The sequence below is a fragment of the Thalassophryne amazonica genome, chromosome 18, assembly GCF_902500255.1.
Source record: "Thalassophryne amazonica chromosome 18, fThaAma1.1, whole genome shotgun sequence".
NCBI lineage: Eukaryota > Metazoa > Chordata > Actinopteri > Batrachoidiformes > Batrachoididae > Thalassophryne > Thalassophryne amazonica.
Genome location: NC_047120.1, coordinates 68203903 through 68229243, shown reverse-complemented (window position 1 = coordinate 68229243; position 25341 = coordinate 68203903). Strand labels below are relative to the sequence as shown.

At 40.9% G+C, this 25341-nt stretch overlaps 1 protein-coding gene across 4 annotated transcripts in view; it reads right to left on the bottom strand.

Annotated features, from left to right (window-relative positions):
• LOC117531092 (myosin-16) overlaps window positions 1-25341 on the bottom strand; it is a 99856-nt gene that overhangs the window by 37558 nt on the left and 36957 nt on the right. For all 4 annotated transcript variants that reach the window (XM_034194132.1, XM_034194131.1, XM_034194134.1 and 1 more), the window contains exons 4-6: window positions 22948-23034; window positions 21438-21583; window positions 10128-10218 (exon numbers count right to left, since the gene is read on the bottom strand). In XM_034194132.1, coding sequence (XP_034050023.1) covers window positions 10128-10218; window positions 21438-21583; window positions 22948-23034 — 324 coding nt within the window. The remainder of the gene's footprint in view (window positions 1-10127; window positions 10219-21437; window positions 21584-22947; window positions 23035-25341) is intronic.

Genomic DNA, 25341 nt, shown 5'->3' with positions numbered 1-25341 from the left:
AACACTAACAACACTGTTAAGCTAACATGAACCACAATAATACTATTTAAAACCACAAAACCTCAAACTCCCATGGTGCATTTCAGCACAGCATCCATTTCTCACTGTTGTTAGTTAATATTGCTAATTTCTCCAAAAATATTACTCCTAACAACTTTACATTTTCGCAGTGTTCTTCCTTGACCGAAAATACATAAGCACACCAAACAGCAAATGCCAGCTCTCCCCAGTTTCTCCATGACTGAGGCCACACACACACACACACACACACACACACACACACACACACACACACACACACACACACACACACACACACACACACACACACACACACACACACACACACACACACAAATATTTTCCAGTTTTCGAGATCTCTTGTGGAGTATTCCAAAATTCAACTGAACAATTTCAAAGCCCCAGTGAGTAACCTTTGCAGATAAGTCACATCAGGTTTAGGAGGTCTAGGTGCTGCATGTTGGTGCATCCACCACCATATGGAACCACTCTGGTCCCAACTGGCTACCAACCTGTATTGAAGTGCCACATTGTAAGAGTATGTTATCCTGCAATAATACCGGTGGAGCTGATGATGTGTTTGCATACACATCACATGTGGGTAATGTACAGAGAACAAGAACAAACACAGAGAAGGTGGAGTTCAAAATGTAGGTGAGAAAGAAGAGTTAATCACCCAGAGAGGAGCTTCCTCCGTAGGATGGAACATGATTGGATTTAGAAGATCAGACAAATTTGTTCCACTGCCATAAAAAAAAAAGACATAAGTATGAGGAAATCCTGAAGTTATGCAAGGAGAAAAAATCAAGTAAGCAAATTCCTAAAAGTCATAAAAGAACTGCCAGATGCACTTCTGATGATGGACAAAGTAAACGCTGGTATGAACTGAAGGAGGCAGTGACATTTTTTGAATATTGGTGTTTGTATTTTTCATGGAATTTTAACTTCTATACTTTAGCTCTGGGACTTGTGTCCCATCCAGCGGAGTCAACAACTCTCATCAGCTTGACACTACGGTGTCTAAGGATAAGCTCCTGCACCAGTACCTCAGGGACTATGCAGGACTACTTCTTGTTGGTATAGTTTAGTAATTAATGGTACAATGGACTGGAGTCTTGTCCAGGGGAAGTAGTAGACCCTCATCCACTTCATGCTATGGTATCCAGAGATAAGCACAGGCACCAATGGGCCTCGGGGCCTCTAAAGGACTTACTAAATTTAGTATTTGATGATGAATCAGATTACATTTTATGATTAATATTTGTGTTTGCAGGTACCTCAGTGTTGAAGAACACCAGCAGCTGGAGAAGAGCCAGAACACACCCATGGTTCCCCTAGACCAGACAGGTTACCGTACTTTGGAGAGGTGGTTATAGACCGGTTGTCTGCTGAGGCGGTTACTCTCTGGGACCCAACGTGTGACGCATGCGATGAGCTGCAGCACCAGTGTACACTCCCAGACTTTACGTGATGTGATTATAAGAACTGTGCATAGTGCAACTTTTGTCTGCTAGCAGTCACACAGCTTCATGGTGGAGCGGAACTCAGCAAGAGTTTCTCAAAAAGACGACGTGAAATTTCAGCTACAGTCTTCCAGAAGGAACACGGGAGACTCAAAACTAAACGAAATGTGTTTTCTTGTGTGAGTGTCACCCACGACCTCCATCGAACCTTTGGTTTTAAGCAAACACAAGACGGCACCGACTCTCAGATTACGATGACCTTTTTGACTATTATGACTGAGCATAACCACTTTATGACCATGTAATAACACAGCTAAGCCTACAGGATGTTTTAGGAACTGGCGGGACTGCAGGCCAACAACGCTCCCTGAAGTCAGATGCTTTGAATTAGAGCGTACTCTGACGGGGGGAGGCGGCTTCATCATCAAACGCAGACAAAGCTATCTCTGATTCCACTAGAGGCTGTGGACATATTCGCGTGACCTTTACGTCAAAACTAGACGTGAGTGGGCAGCAACCAGCGTGAGCTGCGTCAGCTGGCCTGCCTGTGCACCTGCAGCGTTCTCAGCAGGTCCGTGCACTTACAAAGGCCTCATTGTTTGACGGGGAGAACACCGGACCTACAGTAAATGTGAACACACATCCCTGGGAGACTCGCCTTTCACTCCTCTACTCAGACACAGCAGCAAATCAAAGACGTTCTTTATGTTTGCACGACAAACCTCCCAAAAGCATCTCCACGTCTGAGGAGCACGACCTGAGCCCTGCAATGTCTTTCTCAAAGTCACAGCAGCCAGTCATCTCGTTTGCTCAGACAAAACACACCATCAGCAAAGTGTTGAAGCCACAAACTTACCTGATTCTATCTGGGCAGGAAAACCTTCGCATCACTCTGCAAACCATGACATGGAGGCAGACGAAACACCAGCATAAACAAGAGCGCAACAGCCAATACAATAAAGTAGCAGCTAACACATCAGCCAACGCTCAGTACAACAGCCAATACGGTCAATGGACTGCATTTACATAGTGCCTTAATCAATCAATCAATCAACTTTTTTCTTATATAGCGCCAAATCACAACAAACAATTGCACCAAGGCGCTCCATATTGCAAGGCAAGGCCATACAACAACTATGAAAAACACCAACGGTCAAAACGACCCCCTATGAGCAAGCACTTGGCCACAGTGGGAAGGAAAAACTCCCTTTTAACAGGAAGAAACCTCCAGCAGAACCAGGCTCAGGGAGGGGCAGTCTTCTGCTGAGACTGGTTGGGGCTGAGGGAAAAAACCAGGAAAAAGACATGCCGTGAAGGGGGGCAGAGATCGATCACTAATGATTAAATGCAGAGTGATGCATACGGAGCAAAAAGAGAAAAAACAAAAAAACAAAAAAAAAAACAGTGCATCATGGGAACCCCCCCACAATCTACGTCTAAAGCAGCATAACCAAGGGATGGTCCAGGGTCACCCAATCCAGCCCTAACTATAAGCCTTAGCGAAAAGGAAAGTTTTAAGCCTAATCTTAAAAGTAGAGAGGGTATCTGTCTCCCTGATCTGAATTGGGAGCTGGTTCCACAGGAGAGGAGCCTGAAAGCTGAAGGCTCTGCCTCCCATTCTACTCTTACAAACCCTAGGAACTACAAGTAAGCCCGCAGTCTGAGAGCGAAGCGCTCTAATGGGGTAATATGGTACTACGAGGTCCCTAAGATAAGATGGGACCTGATTATTCAAAACCTTATAAGTAAGAAGAAGAATTTTAAATTCTATTTTAGAAATAACAGGAAGCCAATGAAGAGAGGCCAACACGGGTGAGATATGCTCTCTCCTGCTAGTCCCCGTCAGTACTCTAGCTGCAGCATTCTGAACCAACTGAAGGCTTTTTAGGGAACTTTTAGGACAACCTGATAATAATGAATTACAATAGTCCAGCCTAGAGGAAATAATGCATGAATTAGTTTTTCAGCATCACTCTGAGACAAGACCTTTCTGATTTTAGAGATATTGCGTAAATGCAAAAAGGCAGTCCTACATATTTGTTTAATATGCGCTTTGAATGACATATCCTGATCAAAAATGACTCCAAGATTTCTCACAGTATTACTAGAGATCAGGGAAATGCCATCCAGAGTAACGATCTGGTTAGACACCATGCTTCTAAGATTTGTGGGGCCAAGTACAATAACTTCAGTTTTATCTGAGTTTAAAAGCAGTAAATTAGAGGTCATCCATGTCTTTATGTCTGTAAGACAATCCTGCAGTTTAGCTAATTGGTGTGTATCCTCTGGCTTCATGGATAGATAAAGCTGGGTATCATCTGCGTAACAATGAAAATTTAAGCAATACCGTCTAATAATACTGCCTAAGGGAAGCATGTATAAAGTGAACAAAATTGGTCCTAGCACAGAACCTTGTGGAACTCCATAATTAACTTTAGTCTGTGAAGAAGATTCCCCATTTACATGAACAAACTGTAATCTATTAAACAAATATGATTCAAACCACCGCAGCGCAGTGCCTTTAATACCTATGACATGCTCTAATCTCTGTAATAAAATTTTATGGTCAACAGTATCAAAAGCAGCACTGAGGTCCAACAGAACAAGCACAGAGATAAGTCCACTGTCCGAAGCCATAAGAAGATCATTTGTAACCTTCACTAATGCTGTTTCTGTACTATGATGAATTCTTAGCTTAGTTAGCTGTTTTACAACTACCCTCTCAAGAATCTTTGAGAGAAAAGGAAGGTTGGAGATTGGCCTATAATTAGCTAAGATAGCTGGGTCAAGTGATGGCTTTTTAAGTAATGGTTTAATTACTGCCACCTTAAAGGCCTGTGGTACATAGCCAACTAACAAAGATAGATTGATCATATTTAAGATTGAAGCATTAAATAATGGTAGGACTTCCTTGAGCAGCCTGGCAGGAATGGGGTCTAATAAGCATGTTGATGGTTTGGATGAAGTAACTAATGAAAATAACTCAGGCAGAACAATCGGAGAGAAAGAGTCTAACCAAATACCGGCATCACTGAAAGCAGCCAAAGATAACGATACATCTTTGGGATGGTTATGAGTAATTTTTTCTCTAATAGTCAAAATTTTGTTAGCAAAGAAAGTCATGAAGTCATTACTAGTTAAAGTTAATGGAATACTCAGCTCAATAGAGCTCTGACTCTTTGTCAGCCTGGCTACAGTGCTGAAAAGAAACCTGGGGTTATTCTTATTTTCTTCAATTAGTGATGAGTAGAAAGATGTCCTAGCTTTACGGAGGGCTTTTTTATAGAGCAACAAACTCTTTTTCCAGGCTAAGTGAAGATCTTCTAAATTAGTGAGATGCCATTTCCTCTCCAACTTACGGGTTATCTGCTTTAAGCTACGAGTTTGTGAGTTATACCACGGAGTCAGACACTTCTGATTTAAAACTCTCTTTTTCAGAGGAGCTACAGCATCCAAAGTTGTCTTCAAAGAGGATGTAAAACTATTGACGAGATACTCTAACTCCCTTACAGAGTTTAGGTAGCTACTCTGCACTGTGTTGGTATATGGCATTAGAGAACATAAAGAAGGAATCATATCCTTAAACCTAGTTACAGCGCTTTCTGAAATACTTCTAGTGTAATGAAACTTATTCCCCACTGCAGGGTAGTCCATCAGGGTAAATGTAAATGTTATTAAAAAATGATCAGACAGAAGGGAGTTTTCAGGGAATACTGTTAAGTCTTCTATTTCCATACCATAAGTCAGAACAAGATCTAAAATATGATTAAAGTGGTGGGTGGACTCATTTACTTTTTGAGCAAAGCCGATAGAGTCTAATAATAGATTAAATGCAGTGTTGAGGCTGTCATTCTCAGCATCTGTGTGGATGTTAAAATCGCCCACTATAATTATCTTATCTGAGCTAAGCACTAAGTCAGACAAAAGGTCTGAAAATTCACAGAGAAACTCACAGTAACGACCAGGTGGACGATAGATAATAACAAATAAAACTGGTTTTTGGGACTTCCAATTTGGATGGACAAGACTAAGAGACAAGCTTTCAAATGAATTAAAGCTCTGTCTAGGTTTTTGATTAATTAATAAGCTGGAATGGAAGATTGCTGCTAATCCTCCGCCTCGGCCCGTGCTACGAGCATTCTGACAGTTAGTGTGACTCGGGGGTGTTGACTCATTTAAACTAACATATTCATCCTGCTGTAACCAGGTTTCTGTTAGGCAGAATAAATCAATACGTTGATCAATTATTATATCATTTACCAACAGGGACTTAGAAGAGAGAGACCTAATGTTTAATAGACCACATTTAACTGTTTTAGTCTGTGGTGCAGTTGAAGGTGCTATATTATTTTTTCTTTTTGAGTTTTTATGCTTAAATAGATTTTTGCTGGTTATTGGTGGTCTGGGAGCAGGCACCGTCTCTACGGGGATGGGGCAACGAGGGGATGGCAGGGGGAGAGAAGCTGCAGAGAGGTGTGTAAGACTACAACTCTGCCTCCTGGTCCCAACGCTGGACAGTCACAGTTTGGAGGATCCAAGAAAATTGGCCAGATTTCTAGAAATCAGAGCTGCTCCCTCTAAAGTGGGATGGATGCCGTCTCTCCTAACAAGACCAGGTTTTCCCCAGAAGCTTTGCCAATTATCAATGAAGCCCACCTCATTTTTTGGACACCACTCAGACAGCCAGCAATTCAAGGAGAACATGCGGCTAAACATGTCACTCCCGGTCTGATTGGGGAGGGGCCCAGAGAAAACTACAGAGTCCGACATTGTTTTTGCAAAGTTACACACCGATTTAATGTTAATTTTAGTGACCTCCGATTGGCGTAACCGAGTGTCATTACTGTCATTACTTATTACATTAATGGTCAAAGGACTTTACAGTGATGCCTCACATTCACCCATTCACACATACTCACTGATGAGATGAGATTTATTGTCATTGTCATTACACGAGTGCAACAACAATGAAATTACGTTTACACTCCAATTACCTCAGACAAAAACAGCAATTAATCCACAGTTATTACTAGTTGAACATAATAATGGCACACATCAGAATTAAAGACAACACATACATTTGACATTGTTTATGTGCACTAAACTTGAAGCAGTCACTCATTCAAATTGAGGCAAAGAGGGGGGAGGCTGCAGCAGGAGGGGCCCACGCTGCCCAGCTTGGGGAGTTGAAGGCTGCAGCAGTAAAAACCGCGCTGCCTCCAGGGTGGCAGGGAGGAAGCCAGGGTGAGGGGAGTGGAGAGACACGGGGGTAATAGGGATGTGATTTGGACCTGCACGGTCCAAACCTGAGCCGGCTCATGTGGGCTTACACCTGGAACGTGCTTTCCCTTTGCAAGGTTCATGTTCAGTTCATAGAGTAGGTTCTAAATTAACTGAAGCAGGGTTCTCACTAGCACAGTTGAGCATAGGGGGCCCCTATGCTGTGATTTGGGCCCCTATGCTGTGATATAACTAGCATGGGGGGGCGTTTATGTTTTTTTTCTTTCTTTTTTAAAGGACATGTCGCATGTTATTTAACGTCCCAGTTAGCAACACAATTTGGCCCTCAAAATACAGGAAATAGTGTTTCAAAGGGTTATAAATTTCAAAATATTCCCTGGGGGGTTGCCCCTGGATCTTCCTACAATACTTGCACTTGAAACATTTGTCTCGTGGCTATGCGACGCTAAGTTCCCCCCATGCTGTGAAACAATCCTGATAAGAACCCTGTAAAGGGCTGGTGGGTTCAATCCCTGAATCCGGATGGGTGTTGAAGTGCCCTTCAGCAAGACAAGATTACTATGATGTACCGACATGTATTTGGCCTGTGACCATAGGAGGACTGATTTCCAATTGTCTGTCAATACATCACTTGTCTGATAAATGAGATGCGTCTGTACTCAGAGGATGGTAGCTGCTGTGCTGCTTTTTGGGGTTGCTGGTTTGGAAGCACATGGCAGCTTATGCAACAAAGAGTCCATCTGATGTTAGATCATTGAGAAGATGCAAGAATTAAAAAGAACGTGAACCTTACAGCCAACTCAGTTCAGATGATAAACCTCCCTCAACACATTCCCTGTCATCCTTACAGCCTCATCTCTCCCGCTCAAGTCATGAGCTGCAATGTCACATAAGCCTGCTGCAAAAAAGCTGCAGGCTGGTACTTTTAGCTCATCACCTCCACCTGCAAATGCTCACTGAGGGGAAAAACAAAACTTTCATCACTGCATAGGTTAAGTGAAAGTCTTCATTCATCGTGGAAACTGCAGCTTTATTTTTTCCATCAAAACACAACTTCTTATGCAGCTCATCCTAAATATGAAAGTGCATGACATCCCAACATTAGTCACAAATCACGACCTTATGAAGCAGCTGCATTCTGAAAACTGATGTCATAGTGGAACGCAGGCTCACACACCCACTAAATGAGAGCGCTGTTATGTTGTTGTTTTTGTTTCAGTCAAGAAAACTACACTCAGTTGAGATCAGAATTGTGAAATAAAGGCACTTGCAGATATCACAGAACCAGGAGCGACACCACATTAAATACCTGCAACGCAGTTTATTCCAATGCAAACGCATCCCTGGAGATGGAAAGTACCATTGGAAATGGGAGATGATATGCCAAAAGAATTTTCTGAGGAAGGTGAAAAGTGTGAAAGCAGAGGGAACGGCTGCCGCCTGCTGCTCCTACGGTCGCTCCCCGAGGCCGGAGACGGTTATCAGAGGGGACGCAGTTGGCATGTTTTAACTGTGTCCTGATGGGGACGGAGCTGTGCAGCTCTGCTGAGAGACAGGAACACACGTCTCCAGTGTTCTGGAAGCTGCAGCTGAGCTCCCTGTGCGTCCTGATCTCTGGTCATGTGTCAGTCAACACAACCGTTTCATTCACTTAATTATTAGCAAAAACTTACACCTGTGTGGCGTTCTGTTAAAAACAACAAAGAACTACAGCACAAATAAATGAATAAATAAAAAGTCATGCTTTTAATACTGTTATAAAAAGAGCCAGTCCTCTGCAGAGGTGACGTCTGGAAGCACGCGCTACTGCAGCGCATCGCCGCATCCGCCACACCCGCCACACCACAGAACTGCCCCTGGTCCAGGATGTCAACCACCCAGACAGACAACTGGTCCATCCCATCTCTTGAAAGTAACCAGCTATCTGTGCAGCCAGGTGTCAGGTGGGCGTACCCTTGGCCTTCTCCAGCTGATTGGGTCCTCAACACTGAGGCACCTGCGCGTTGGACCGTGCACAGAGAAACAAACCACATGGCCAAAATGTTGTAGATATTGTTTCCTCACAATGTGAGTGATACTCATTACACAAACTCCATCCAGTCCTACCCAGGGATCCTCCAGAGAGAGACCGAGTCACTGGGTACCATCCAAGTATCACAACCATACAGTAAGACAGGAAGTACAAGCACCCTAAAGACTTGGACCTTCACCAACACCTCGGCCCAGTGACCATATGACTCCATAAGAGCTTCCCAGGCATCTCACCATCTGAACAGCCAAGAATCCAGAAACAAGAAAGTCACTGCTGAGATGAGTGAATGTTTCTACAAGTTCAACACTTTCACCATAAACAGTTACACTTCAGATGGTCCAGGAAGTCACTGAAAGTCCAGATTTCAGTCTTAATCCAGGACCATCACAAACCCAGACACTCTGATTCCTCCCTCAGCTTCTCACGCGTTGCAGTCAGGGTTTCCATTGATGAAGAAAAGATCACAGTATCATCCACAAAGTCAAGATCAGTAAACTTTTTCTCACCAACGAAGGCAGCAAAGGCACTGCTTTTCACAACCATAAACAACAGAAAATTTGAAATTTTCGAGAACTAGTCCACCGTCCAGACTGAAACAATCCAATTTACCGTCTGCTGCATCCTGCCAACATGTAATGCGGGATTACAGCGCTTTAGTTCGAATGCTGGAGGATATCTAAACTTCCAATGTGAGAAGACCATCTTCTTGGAAAACCTTTACTGTTCTCTCCATGCCGTTGCTAGCTCATATGTCCACTGAACAAGATTGGTCACTGGGTACTTTGTTTACGGTAATACCATTTTTTAAGAGAATTGCTCTTACCAATTTGTCATCAAACAATGGTGCAACTGTTAGGAACGTAGCTGTACAGCTAACCCAAGTGGAAAATCCTCTACAAGTGACAATACATGTTTGGGTAAGCTAATGCACAGGCATTAGCTAAGTGTCTTTATGTTAGTGTCGTCAAGTAGCATCACTCCAGTGGTTCGTGTGTCCACCGAGCAGCAGCAAAACCCTGACAAACAGCAACTTGCCTTAATCACAACAGGTTAGTAAATCAGTTACTTAACCTTATCGAAGCAAGTTAACTTTAACGCTGACTAAAAGCCATGACCTCGCTAAGATCCCTACTTCAGGGAAGAAAAGCAGGCAGGAGCCTGTCCATGTGACAGTAAACTATAAAGCTAAGATACTGCCCAGATGTGCCTGATATGAAACAGGCAGACCTCAACAAAATTATGACGGACTACATTTGTGACAGATTCCCGCCCTAACAGGACATCTACAGACTGATAAGACACTGAGTTTAGCTATTGACAATCAACAACAGTCAGAAACGTCTGCACATGCTGACACAGTGGACGCTAACCTGCAGCTCTTTGTTCTTCCTTTGCAGTCCAGTGCTGATGGCCTCTTCTGCTTCTAACTTGGAGGTGGTATTGCTGATCTCCATGTCCTTCCTGCAGAGAGAGAAAAAACAACATAAAACCTTATTCTTCTTCTATCATTATTATTATCCAATTTAACTTATTTATATTTCTTACTATTTGGCACAGGGGTGGTGACCAAGTGGTTAGTGCGCTTGATTTCAGTGCGGAAGGTTCCAGGTTCAAATTCCACCCCTGCCACATTTCTCCATGCAATGTGGATTTGCGTCAGGAAGGGCATCCGGCTTAAAACCTGTGCCAATTCAGCATGCAGAACCACCTTGGATCTGTGGCGACCCCGAGTTCAAACAAGGGAGCAGCCAAGGGGACTTAGTATATTTCTTACTATTTGACGCAATGTTCATGTTCCATTTTCTGAAAATATTAAAGCATTCAATAGTTTAGAGTCATCAATAACATGAGGTTTTGGAATCAACCTTTTGCTCCAAAACTGACAGGTCAGTGCATGCATTTATCATTGCATGTTTTGGAGCATACGTCATATTTATCATTGCATGTTTTGGAGGGTACGTCATATTTATCATTGCATGTTTTGGAGCATACGTCATATTTATCATTGCATGTTTTGGAGCATAAATCATATTTATCATCACATGTTTTGGAGGGTACCGCATATTTATCATTGCATGTTTTGGAGCGTACTGCATATTTATCATTGCATGTTTTGGAGCATACGTCATATTTATCATTACATGTTTTGGAGCGTACTGCATATTTATCATTGCATGTTTTGGAGCGTACTGCATATTTATCATTGCATGTTTTGGAGCGTACTGCATATTTATCATTGCATGTTTTGGAGCATACGTCATATTTATCATTGCATGTTTTGGAGCATACGTCATATTTATCATTGCATGTTTTGGAGCGTACTGCATATTTATCATTGCATGTTTTGGAGCATACTTCATATTTATCATTGCATGTTTTGGAGCGTACTGCATATTTATCATTGCATGTTTTGGAGCGTACTTCATATTTATCATTGCATGTTTTGGAGCGTACTTCATATTTATAATTGTATCTTTTGGATGATACTTCATATTTATCATTGCAAGAGTTGGAGCGTACTGCATGTTTTTCATGCATGTTTTGGAGCGGACTGCATGTTTATTGTTGCATGTTTTGGAGCGTACTGCATATTTATCATTGCATGTTTTGGAGCATACGTCATATTTATCATTGCATGTTTTGGAGCATACGTCATATTTATCATTGCATGTTTTGGAGCATACGTCATATTTATCATTGCATGTTTTGGAGCGTACTGCATATTTATCATTGCATGTTTTGGAGCATACTTCATATTTATCATTGCATGTTTTGGAGCGTACTGCATATTTATCATTGCATGTTTTGGAGCGTACTTCATATTTATCATTGCATGTTTTGGAGCGTACTTCATATTTATAATTGTATCTTTTGGATGATACTTCATATTTATCATTGCAAGAGTTGGAGCGTACTGCATGTTTTTCATGCATGTTTTGGAGCGGACTGCATGTTTATTGTTGCATGTTTTGGAGCATACTGCATATTTATCATTGTATGTTTTGGATCGTACTGCATGTTTTTCATGCATGTTTTGGAGCATACGTCATATTTATAATTGTATCTTTTGGATGATACTTCATATTTGTCATTGCAGGTTTTGGATCGTACTTCATATTTATCATTGCATGTTTTGGATTGTACTTCATATTTGTCATTGCATGTTTTGGAGCATACGTCATATTTATCATTGCATATTTTGGAGTATACTTCATATTTATCATTGCATGTTTTGGAGTATACTTCATATTTATCATTGCATGTTTTGGATCATACTGCATGTTTTTCATGCATGTTTTGGAGCATACGTCATATTTATCATTGTATCTTTTGGATCATACTTCATATTTGTCATTGCATGTTTTGGAGCATACGTCATATTTATCATTGTATCTTTTGGATCATACTTCATATTTGTCATTGCATGTTTTGGAGTATACTTCATGTTTATCATTGCATGTTTTGTAGTACACTGCATACATTCACAGTTTTTATTCTTGTATTGCATTATCAGCCTTACCCAGCCTGCTGTGTTGAGCCAGTTCATCCAAGTAAATAAGATTAATGATGTTTGCGTCACTCAAGCAAAATGTTGAAGTGAGTGACAGATTTCATTTTTTCTCCCAGGAGCTGTTTGAAACAACACAGCACCTGAGCAACGAGATGAGTCACTCACCTTATTAAAGAAGGTCACACCACGACTGGAGCCAAAGAGAACAAGTTTTGACTTTATAACGGAGATGTTATTGTGCAGTGATTTGTGTGTGGACTCTGCTGACAGTCCTCCAGCGTTGCGCAGTGAATGATTCCATTTGTGCTCCTATTACTGAGGGCAGACAGCAACACGCTGGAATTTTAGGCACTGCATCAGGGGAGAGGTTTACTCTTCAAAGTGTAAATCCCGTTGGATTGTGGGGGAGGTCCCTTTTTACTTCAGAAAATCCGCATCATTGGAGTATTGTGTTTAAACTTTTATTTATTGGGTAACAGGGCGCTCTGAATTAGCTGCAAGTGTCTTTAGAGGAACGTGGATCAATCCTGTAATCATGTTTGTTTTTTTATTACAAATCCCTATAAAATGATGAGTAAATTTCACTAAATCCATTTTGCAGACTGTATTTGTTTGATTTAAACTCCTATTTTTTTATAGACTGATAAAATGTTTATGAGTTAAGATTATACCATAAATCGCTGCTTGACTGGAATGTGTTTTGAAGGTGTGTATGTGAGATCATTGTTGATGGTTGATGTCTGTGTTTTAATTTTAAAATGTGTTTGTTAGGGCCCAGTCCCACTGGCGTTTAGGAGGATTTGCGTATGATTATGCAGAAAATTGGCTCATATTCGCTTAACATCCGCAATATGTGTAAAACATGATTGTATGAATCGACACCCACACACGTCCGCAATTATCCGCAGAGGCACGTTTTTCCATTGCCAGGATTTTTGAGCTGCACAAAATTTTGGCTGCGGATGACATCCGCCTTACACACTCCATACATACTCAATACATACATAATACTCAATCTATGCTCTGTATATTCACCGTCATCTGCTGATATCCGCAACTGACAGGGATTTGTGGCTTGGCAGCGGATTGGGACAGTGTGTAAAATGGATATTTTGCGTGTCCATCATGTCCACATCACAGACTAAAACAAGCTGTAGCGACTGCATACAGATTGGCCACAAATAAAGCGTTTTTATTATGTCTGCTTTGCATCTGATTTGCGGCGGATGCAAATCAGATGCACTGTGTTCACAGCAGGACGCCGTTCTTTGTTCTGCCGGGTGCCACGCGCTCTGCGCTGGATGCTGCGTACAGTAGTGTTCAGAATAATAGTACTGCTATGTGACTAAAAAGATTAATCCAGGTTTTGAGTATATTTCTTATTGTTACATGGGAAACAAGGTACCAGTAGATTCAGTAGATTCTCACAAATCCAACAAGACCAAGCATTCATGATATGCACACTCTTAAGGCTATGAAATTGGGCTATTAGTAACAAAAAGTAGAAAAGGTGGCGTTCACAATAATAGTAGTGTGGCATTCAGTCAGTGATTTTGTCAGTTTTGAGGAACAAACAGGTGTGAATCAGGTGTCCCCTATTTAAGGATGAAGGCAGCATCTGTTGAACATGCTTTTCTCTTTGAAAGCCTGAGGAAAATGGGACGTTCAAGACCTTGTTCAGAAGAACAGCATAGTTTGATTAAAAAGTTGATTGGAGAGGGGAAAACTTATACGCAGGTGAAAAAATTATAGGCTGTTCATCTACAATGATCTCCAATGCTTTAAAATGGACAAAAAACCAGAGACGCGTGGAAGAAAATGGAAAACAACCATCAAAATGGATAGAAGAATCAAATCAAATCAAATCAATTTTATTTATATAGCGCCAAATCACAACAAACAGTTGCCCCAAGGCACTTTATATTGTAAGGCAAAAGCCATACAATAATTACAGAAAAACCCCAACGGTCAAAACGACCCCCTATGAGCAAGCACTTGGCAACAGTGGGAAGGAAAACTCCCTTTTAACAGGAAGAAACCTCCAGCAGAACCAGGCTCAGGGAGGGGCAGTCTTCTGCTGGGACTGGTTGGGGCTGAGGGAGAGAACCAGGAAAAAGACATGCTGTGGAGGGGAGCAGAGATCAATCACTAATGATTAAATGCAGAGTGGTGCATACAGAGCAAAAAGAGAAAGAAACACTCAGTGCATCATGGGAACCCCCCAGCAGTCTAAGTCTATAGCAGCATAACTAAGGGATGGTTCAGGGTCACCTGATCCAGCCCTAACTATAAGCTTTAGCAAAAAGGAAAGTTTTAAGCTTAATCTTAAAAGTAGAGAGGGTGTCTGTCTCCGTAATCCGAATTGGAAGCTGGTTCCACAGGAGAGGAGCCTGAAAGCTGAAGACTCTGCCTCCCATTCTACTCTTACAAGGAACTACAAGTAAGCCTGCAGTCTGAGAGCGAAGCGCTCTATTGGGGTGATATGGTACTATGAGGTCCCTAAGATAAGATGGGACCTGATTATTCAAAACCTCATAAGTAAGAAGAAGAATTTTAAATTGTATTCTAGAATTAACAGGAAGCCAATGAAGAGAGGCCAATATGGGTGAGATATGCTCTCTCCTTCTAGTCCCCGTCAGTACTCTAGCTGCAGCATTTTGAATTAACTGAAGGCTTTTCAGGGAACTTTTAGGACAACCTGATAATAATGAATTACAATAGTCCAGCCTAGAGGAAATAAATGTATGAATTAGTTTTTCAGCATCACTCAGACAAGACCTTTCTAATTTTAGACATATTGCGCAAATGCAAAAAAGCAGTCCTACATATTTGTTTAATATGCGCTTTGAATGACATATCCTGATCAAAAATGACTCCAAGATTTCTCACAGTATTACTAGAGGTCAGGGTAATGCCATCCAGAGTAAGGATCTGGTTAGACACCATGTTTCTAAGATTTGTGGGGCCAAGTACAATAACTTCAGTTTTATCTGAATTTAAAAGCAGGAAATTAGAGGTCATCCATGTCTTTATGTCTGTAAGACATTCCTGCAGTTTAGCTAATTGGTGTGTGTCCTCTGGCTTCATGGATAGATAAAGCTGGGTATCATCTGCGTAACAATGAAAATTTAAGCAATGCTTTCTAATAATACTGCCTAAGGGAAGCACGTATAAAGTGAATAAAATCGGTCCTAGCACAGAACCTTGTGGAACTCCATAATTAACCTTAGTCTGTGAAGAAGACTCCCCATTTACATGAACAAATTGTAATCTATTAGATAAATATGATTCAAACCACTGCAGCGCAGTGCCTTTAATACCTATGGCATGCTCTAATCTCTGTAATAAAATTTTATGGTCAACAGTATCAAAATCAGCACTGAGGTCTAACAGGACGAGCACAGAGATGAGTCCACTGTCTGAGGCCATAAGAAGATCATTTGTAACCTTCACTAATGCTGTTTCTGTACTATGATGGATTCTGAAACCTGACTGAAACTCTTCAAATAGACCATTCCTCTGCAGATGATCAGTTAGCTGTTTTACAACTACCCTTTCAAGAATTTTTGAGAGAAAAGGAAGGTTGGAGATTGGCCTATAATTAGCTAAGATAGCTGGGTCAAGTGATGGCTTTTTAGGTAATGGTTTAATTACTGCCACCTTAAAAGCCTGTGGTACATAGCCAACTAATAAAGATAGATTGATCATATTTAAGATCGAAGCATTAATTAATGGTAGGGCTTCCTTGAGCAGCCTGGTAGGAATGGGGTCTAATAGACATGTTGATGGTTTGGAGGAAGTAACTAATGAAAATAACTCAGACAGAACAATCGGAGAGAAAGAGTCTAACCAAATACCGGCATCACTGAAAGCAGCCAAAGATAACGATACGTCTTTGGGATGGTTATGAGTAATTTTTTCTCTAATAGTTAAGCTCTGTCTGGGTCTTTAAGCTGGAGTGGAAGATTGCTGCTACTCCTCCTCCTTAACCCGTGCTTCGAGCATTCTGACAGTTAGTGTGACTCGGGGGTGTCGACTCATTTAAACTAACATATTCATCCTGTTGTAACCAGGTTTCTGTAAGGCAGAATAAATCAATTTGTTGATCAATTATTATATCATTTACTAACACAGACTTAGAAGAGAGAGACCTAATATTTAATAAACCACATTTAACTGTTTTAGTCTGTGGTGCAGTTGAAGGTGCTATATTATTTTTTCTTTTTGAATTTTTATGCTGAAATATATTTTTACTGGTTATTGGTGGTCAGGGAGCAGGCACCGTCTCTACGGGGATGGGATATTGAATAACCAGAATAACCAGAATGGCAAAAGCTCACCCATTGATCAGCTCCAGGATGATCAAAGACAGTCTGGAGTTACCTGTAAGTGCTGTGATAGTTAGAAGATGCTTCTGTGAAGCTAATTTATTTGCAAGAATCCCCCACAAAGTCCCTCTGTTAAATAAAAGACATGTGCAAAAGAAGTTACAATTTGCCAAAGAACACATCAACTGGCCTAAAGAGAAATGGAGGAATATTTTGTGGACTGATGAGAGTAAAATTGTTCTTTTGAAGTCCAAGGGCCACAGACAGTTTGAGAGATGACCCTCAAACTCTGAATTCAAGCCACAGTTCACAGTGAAGACAGTGAAGCATGGTGGTGCAAGCATCATGATATGGGCATGTTTCTCCTACTATGGTGTTGGGCCTATATATCGCATACCAGGTATCATGGATCAGTTTGGATATGTCAAAATACTTGAAGAGGTCATGTTGCCTTATGCTGAAGAGGACATGCCCTTGAAATGGGTGTTTCAACAAGACAATGACCCCAAGCACACTAGTAAACAAGCAAAATCTTGGTTCCAAATCAACAAAATTAATGCCTCGCAGATGTGAAGAAATCATGAAAAACTGTGGTTATACAATGAAATACTGGTTTAGTGATTCACAGGATTGCTAAAAAAGCAGTTTGAACATAATAGTTGTATAGTTTGTAGCATCAACAGCAGATGCTACTATTATTGTGAACACCCCCTTTTCTACTTTTTTTTTTTACTAATAGCCCAATTTCTTTTTTTGAAATTCTTTATTTTCAATTTTTGCAGAAAAATAAACATTTTCCAAGTAACATGTAACACAGAGGGTGTGCCGATGATGTAGATGTAGCTCAATAGAGCTCTGACTCTTTGTCAGCCTGGCTACAGTGCTGAAAAGAAACCTGGGGTTGTTCTTATTTTCTTCAATTAGTGATGAGAAGTAAGATGTCCTAGCTTTACGGAGGGCTTTTTTATAGAGCAACAGACTCTTTTTCCAGGCTAAGTGAAGATCTTCTAAATTAGTGAGACGCCATTTCCACTCCAACTTACGGGTTATCTGCTTTAAGCTGCGAGTTTGTGAGTTATACCACGGAGTCAGGCACTTCTGATTTAAAGCTCTCTTTTTCAGAGGAGCTACAGCATCCAAAATTGTCTTCAATGAGGATGTAAAACTATTGACGAGATACTCTATCTCACTTACAGAGTTTAGGTAGCTACTCTGCACTGTGTTGGTATATGGCATTAGAGAACATAAAGAAGGAATCATATCCTGAAACCTAGTTACAGCGCTTTCTGAAAGACTTCTAGTGTAATGAAACTTATTCCCCACTGCTGGGTAGTCCATCAGAGTAAATGTAAATGTTATTAAGAAATGATCAGACAGAAGGGAGTTTTCAGGGAATACTGTTAAGTCTTCAATTTCCATACCATAAGTCAGAACAAGATCTAAGATATGATTAAAGTGGTGGGTGGACTCATTTACATTTTGAGCAAAGCCAATTGAGTCTAATAATAGATTAAATGCAGTGTTGAGGCTGTCATTCTCAGCATCTGTGTGGATGTTAAAATCGCCCACTATAATTATCTTATCTGAGCTAAGCATTAAGTCAGACAAAAGGTCTGAAAATTCACAGAGAAACTCACAGTAACAATCAGGTGGACGATAGATAACAACAAATAAAACTGGTTTTTTGGACTTCCAATTTGGATGGACAAGACTAAGAGTCAAGCTTTCAAATGAATTAAAGCTCTGTCTGGGTTTTTGATTAATTAATAAGCTGGAATGGAAGATTGCTGCTAATCCTCCGCCTCGGCCCGTGCTACGAGCATTCTGGCAGTTAGTGTGACTCGGTGGTGTTGACTCATTTAAACTAACATATTCATCCTGCTGTAACCAGGTTTCTGTAAGGCAGAATAAATCAATATGTTGATCAATTATTATATCATTTACTAACAGGGACTTAGAAGAGAGAGACCTAATGTTTAATAGACCACATTTAACTGTTTCAGTCTGTGGTGCAGTTGAAGGTGCTATATTATTTTTTCTTTTTGAATTTTTATGCTTAAATAGATTTTTGCTGGTTATTGGTGGTCTGGGAGCAGGCACCGTCTCTACGGGGATGGGGTAATGAGGGGATGGCAGGGGGAGAGAAGCTGCAGAGAGGTGTGTAAGACTACAACTCTGCTTCCTGGTCCCAACCCTGGATAGTCACGGTTTGGATGATTTAAGAAAATTGGCCAGTTTCTAGAAATGAGAGCTGCTCCATCCAAAGTGGGATGGATGCCGTCTCTCCTAACAAGACCAGGTTTTCCCCAGAAGCTTTGCCAATTACCTATGAAGCCCACCTCATTGTCTGACACCACTCAGACAGCCAGCAATTCAAGGAGAACATGCGGCTAAACATGTCACTCCTGGTCCGATTGGGGAGGGGCCCAGAGAAAACTACAGGGTCCGACATTGTTTTTGCAAAGTTACACACCGATTCAATGTTAATTTTAGTGACCTCCGATTGGCGTAACCGGGTGTCATTACTGCCGACGTGAATTACAATCTTACCAAATTTACGCTTAGCCTTAGCCAGCAGTTTCAAATTTCCTTCAATGTCGCCTGCTCTGGCCCCCGGAAGACAATTGACTATGGTTGCTGGTGTCGCTAACTTCACATTTCTCAAAACAGAGTCGCCAATAACCAGAGTTTGATCCTCGGCGGGTGTGTCGTCGAGTGGGGAAAAACGGTTAGAAATGTGAATGGGTTGGCGGTGTACACGGCGCAATCTGTATGCAGTCGCTACAGCTTGTTTTAGTCTGTGATGTGGACATGATGGGCATGCAAAATATCCATTTTACACACTGTCCCAATCCGCTGCCAAGCCACAAATCCCTGTCAGTTGCGGATATCAGCAGATGACGGTGAATATACAGAGCATAGATTGAGTATTGTGTATGTATTGAGTATGTATGGAGTATGTAAGGCGGATGTCATCCGCTGAACAACGTGGAGAAAGCATCTGGAGCCATCTAAAAAGGTAAATTATTTGTTAGGTTTACATTGTCATGGCTTGGTAAAACAGTTGCATGTTCTTTCCTTCTTGTGTGCAGCTGTAAAAGTATGTTTGTGACAGATTTCACATCTCGTTATAATCGATCAGACGAGCTGCGCTCTGACGCAGTGTGCTGATGCAACCACTTACACAGGCCACTTCTTTACTCGACTTGACGAGCTGCACGTCGTGTTGGAGAGTAAATCGCGCAACGTTGCACAATATTTATGTGTGAAAGATTTTTTTGAACATTTCAAAATTCTCTTTGCGCAACTGCACGCGCCGGCGCCCCTCTTACATTTAGTCTACACCCGTTAACGATAGGTTTACTCTCCTGCATGACACAGGGCAAGCAAGTACGTGCATCAAACTCATGCAAGTGTCAGGAGACCTTAACTCACTGTTGGTGCAATAAAAAAAAATCAATAAGAAAATAAAAGGAAAGCAAATCCCTCAAAGGATGGGAGTTGGACGACCAATATATAGACCTGGGTTTGATTCCAGACGTATGCCAGTTGTGTTCTTGGACAACACACCTCATCTGCAGAGTCTCAGTCCACCCAGCTATAAAGAGGTACCAGCCTCGGCTGGAGAAGTCATCTGTGATGGTCTGCTCGACCATCTCTACAAGGAAACGTCAAAACCAGACCATGTTTTGAGTCACTGTGCACACAGAAACCAGGCAGTAGTGCTTGAATAACCTCTGTGCACATTTGTTTAGTTGGAGGAGCTATCTCTCAGTTCCAGATGGTTCAATTTGGGCATTGAAGATGGGGAGAAACCCATTCATCAAATTATGACCAGACAAAATAATAGGGGTGTCGGAAAAAAATCAATTCACGTCCGAATCACAATTCTTATTTATTACGATTCTGAATCGATCCAAAATGTCCAAGAATTGGTTTTTAAAAAGCATTTTATTAAACATTTTCTTGCTTACTCGCTGCGTGTACTGTTTGTCAGGCAACGGCTTCCGTACTGCAGCATCCCTGCGAGGGGAGGGTCCGGCGTGCTTCAAACGTTCGTGAGCTGCAGCTTAGCATGGCGGACGAAGAGCTAATTCAGCCAGCACCGTCTTTGCTGAAGGCAAATGTTTGGGCGCATTTTGGATTTTATTATTTGCTGCATAAGAAAGAGCTTGACATGAATTACGCAGTGTGCAAAATCTGCAAAACGAAAGTCAAGTACTTCGGTAACACTTCAAATCTGCAAGCCCACATGCTACGCCATCACCCGGAGCTAAAAGAAGTGGAGCAGTGGTCTCTGCAATACTACTGACCAGCGCTTCGCTAAACTGCCCACCTGAACAAGCAAAGCAGATAAGTAAATTTACGTACATCTAGAATCACTTGATTAACCTTGTAAAGCTGCATTTTCTTAAACATAAACATTTTTTAAGTAATATAACTATTTCTCAGAGCTGTTTGAATCAAAAATCAATTCTGAATCGAATCGTCACCTCACGAATCGGAATCGAATTGAATCGTGAGTTGTGGATTCACATCCCTACAAAATAATGAAGCCTGACAATCCCGTCAGGTACAAAATATCCAAAAACTGTAATTAAATAAAACGTGTGACCACTTTCATCTTAAAAATTGCATCATTTATTTTCAGCAATCAGCTGAAGTTTGATTTTAAAAAGAACCTGTCAGTGTTGCCGTGCACCAGGCAGCACACCTGCAGACAAACCCTCACACGGTGCTGTCTGCAGTTTGCTGCTGGACTCGATGATGAAGGTTGACAATAATAGATGGACGTGAATGTAAATCATTTGTTCTCACGAGTGACAATGCAGATGACTGACCTTTTAATCAGGTCTTCCAGACCGCTCCTCATCTTGTCCATCGACCCCAGACCCTCCTGTGTGGATCTGCCGTCACCCTCCAGCTTCCTTCTGCTCTTCTCCAGCTCACTCCGCTGATGGCGTTCCTGCTCAAGCTGACACTCAAGCTGGAGAAAAAAAAAAACAAATACACAAAATACAGTGTGCTACTGTTGCTTGGTGGTGTTGTTTTTCCTTGTTTGTGCAAAAGATATGCACTTGAGAAATAAATTCTTGAGGATTACTGTAAAGCCTTCCTTTATCTTGTGCACTGCCAAATGAGCAGGATTCCATAACCACTCCTATTTTCATTTTTGAACAAAATAACTAAAAAACAGCTGGATGGGATTTCACCAAACTTGGCGAGAATACTACTTGGGTTAGTGTTTCCAAATGTTTAATGTTTGGAACAGACTGGTCAAAGTTCCAAGTCAAGGTCTAGCAAAACACAGCCAACATTTATCATAATATCTCTGCTTAGCAGTGTGGCTACAGATCTGATCAGAAGCTCATATTCATTAAGTAAAGGATGCTATTAAGAAGATGACCTGAAAGTTCAGTTACAATTTGCCAGAAGGTACATCTGAGAGGCAAGCCTAGATTTAATGTTCTGGTGGAAAAAACCCTCCTCTGTACCACTTCATCATGAAGCTGTATAACTGGGGATAGAAAATGCAAAACATACACTGTGCACAATTTCTCCAATCACAGCCACAGAAGCCTGTAACTTCTTCTGGGTTGTCTGGGTGTCTTGGTGGCTTTCCTCACTCTTCTCCTTCTTGCACAGTCACTCAGTTTTTGAGAACTCTCTACTCCACGCAGATTTACCACAGTGTGTCATACTGTTTGTATTTCTACATAACAGATGTAAATAAAGTCCAAGACATATTCAGTGACTTGGAAATGTTCATGTATCCATCCCCTGACGTGCCTGAAGAAAACTGGCAATTAAACCTATTTACAGGGATTATACCAAAGGGGCTGATTACTTATGTAACCCATCATCTTGGCGTTTACATTTTTAATTAATTTATATCAAGTTGTAGAGATTTACTTTCAGTTTGAGTCTAAGGAAGATAATTTTCAACTTTTTTATATTGAGAACCCTGATTTACTTTTTGTATTTGAAATGCCAAAAACAAATTAAAATGTGTGAAATTCCAAGAGGCTGAATACTTCTGTAAGCCACTGTATTTATAATTCACAATATAAATTTATATCTCAGTGTGCAGAGCACACAGGGTGTGTGCATCAGCCCCCTAATGCCTTTCATTAATGATGTCCTCAGTGGTTAGTCAACTTTGACGTGACTTTTGTGACATAATTATTGATTTAAACAAAATTTCTGATGTTGTGTGACCTCTACGGTGGCCAACCACTTTTGCTAAAAGCGCAGGGAGTCGACAGACGTATGCACTCTAATATTGTGTCTTTGTGGCTGCAGCACACACTACATTTAAAATAAAACTGAACATCAAGTCTGCGTACTTACATCTTCAGCATGCATCTGTAACTTCACTTTCTCTTTGGTCAGCAGGTTGACTTTCTCATCTTCACGCTGCAAATCCTCAATGGCCTGCTGTTGGGGTGAAACAAGCTGTCTGAGTCTTTGGCTGCACATGTGCCTGGGTGATTCTTAGACTACGGGCACTTATTATGTCCTTTGATCATATTGTATGAAAAACAGAAAAAAGGGGAAATTTCACACTTTTATAGTTATCTTTACAATGAAAGTGTGTTAAGAAATTTGTTCTAGTAGTCTATGATGACTTTTCCACCTTTTTTCAGCATCATTATATGCAAATATTGCTGTTTTGTGCTTGTCCCACACCCAGACTTTTGATCTTCAATGATAAAAATGAATGGTAAAGAAACGTTTTTTCTAATGTTTTAAAATATCTCTGAATAAAATATCAGTAAAATAATCAAAACATAATTGGGGTAGTCAATGTCATACAACTGTTGTGATTTTTTTTTAAACAAAATGTAGTTGTCCCACACTATTGCCGTAATTTCCACCACAACACTGTAATGTCCCTAAACAGTTTGTATGAAAGATTGTTTGGGTAGTTTCTATGGAGATAAACAGTGACATCAGAGCACATGTATATAGCGCCAAATCACAACAAACAGTTGCCCCAAGGCGCTTTATATTGTAAGGCAATGGTGTGGTGGAAATTACATTTACAAGGCCAATAGTGCCCGTAGTTAAAGAATCACCCGCCTCTTATTCCCTGATTCACCATCACGTTCATCTGTCTGCCACATTGGGGCAGACACCATGAAGCCAAAATATTTTATGTTCTGTAGTCACCAGTGGTGGGCACAGATAACCAAAAAAATAACTTCGATAACAGATAATCAGATAACTGAAAAGTTATCTTCGATAAAGATAAAACAATAAACCACCCAAAAATCACACATCTACAACTATTAGTAGAACAAATTTAATAGCTTATAATAATAAAAATAAAAACAGACCACAACAATGAGACCACACTTTTCTTTCAACATTCTGCCCCTGCTGGAAGCTCTTATTTACTACAGAGCTCCCAGCACAGAGGCACTCCAAGAGCAGCCATAAAACCAACTCTCTATCAATTACGACACTCCGGTCAGGCGCAGGTCTTGAAAAATAAAGTCATGCTGACTTATGGTGATTCTGGGTAAAAGTGCCTCTTTTTGGAGCGAGGCGGAGGGGAAGGCAAAGGGCTACAAATCCCTCCGTTTGGAGGGGTAGGAGGAGCTTACTGCTGTCTCTGAAAAAACAAACATGGCACCGAAAGAGCCGCACAAATGAAGCGGCTTTCATTACAAATTACGCTGTTTAGAAAGTTATAACTTACCAAAAAACTTTACAGGCAGTTGCCTATGACAGGACCGTGCATGCTGCTGGATGCATGTTGCGTATGTTGTCTTTCTGAAGAATATCGTAACGTTGGTCGTGCGCTGCGTTATAATGCACATACACACGAACGCTACGATAAGACACTTTTATATCTCACAACGGAGAAAATCATGATTAAGTGTAAGCACGTTAATTTGTATGTTCATAAATCTTTGGATAATATCAATCCCTGCTGTTGGATTTCAAGGTCTGTAACAGGTGTATATTTTGTAAACAAACGGAGCCCTGAACACACTCATCTAATAAGCTTTCAGGCAGAAAATGAAAAGTTTCATCAATGGGAATATGTTGGAAAATATCTACAGACACATGTATATGTGTAACACATAACCTGACGTCCTAATAGACTGATATTATTTGTCAAGGAAATTTCTAAAGGAAATAAGGCTGGATGTAAAAAATGGGAGAATTTGAAAAAGAAATAAGGTTGTAATTCCATTAAAAAAGTGAAACTTGTATAATGTATACATTCATTGCACACAAAAAAAGCCATCTGCAAAGCCAAAAAGTTGATTTGGCAATCATCTGACATAACCGGGGTCAAAATAAATAGAACACTGCTATCTACTGGTTCCCACACGCTTAGTGAACACTACTGACCAGTAGATGGCAGTAGAGGCCTTGAAAACAAAATTCCAGATACAGTAATCCTTATCTGCTACATTTAAAATGCGTGGAATTTAACAAACGCAAATAAAACCAACAACCAATAACGCAGAGAATATATTGGTTGTTGGTTCCTCCACACATGTACAAGGATCATATGCATGGATATTTTGAAAAGACTGAGTACCAAAGACTGATTATTACTGTACAAGTCTGACAACCACACAGTAAGCACCAGGACCCTCAAGACTGGGAGCTTCACATCTCCTGCAAAGATATTTTCATTGACAAACACTGTTATTGTATGGCTTTGCCTTACAATATAAAGCGCCTTGGGGCAACTGTTTGTTGTGATTTGGCGCTATATAAATA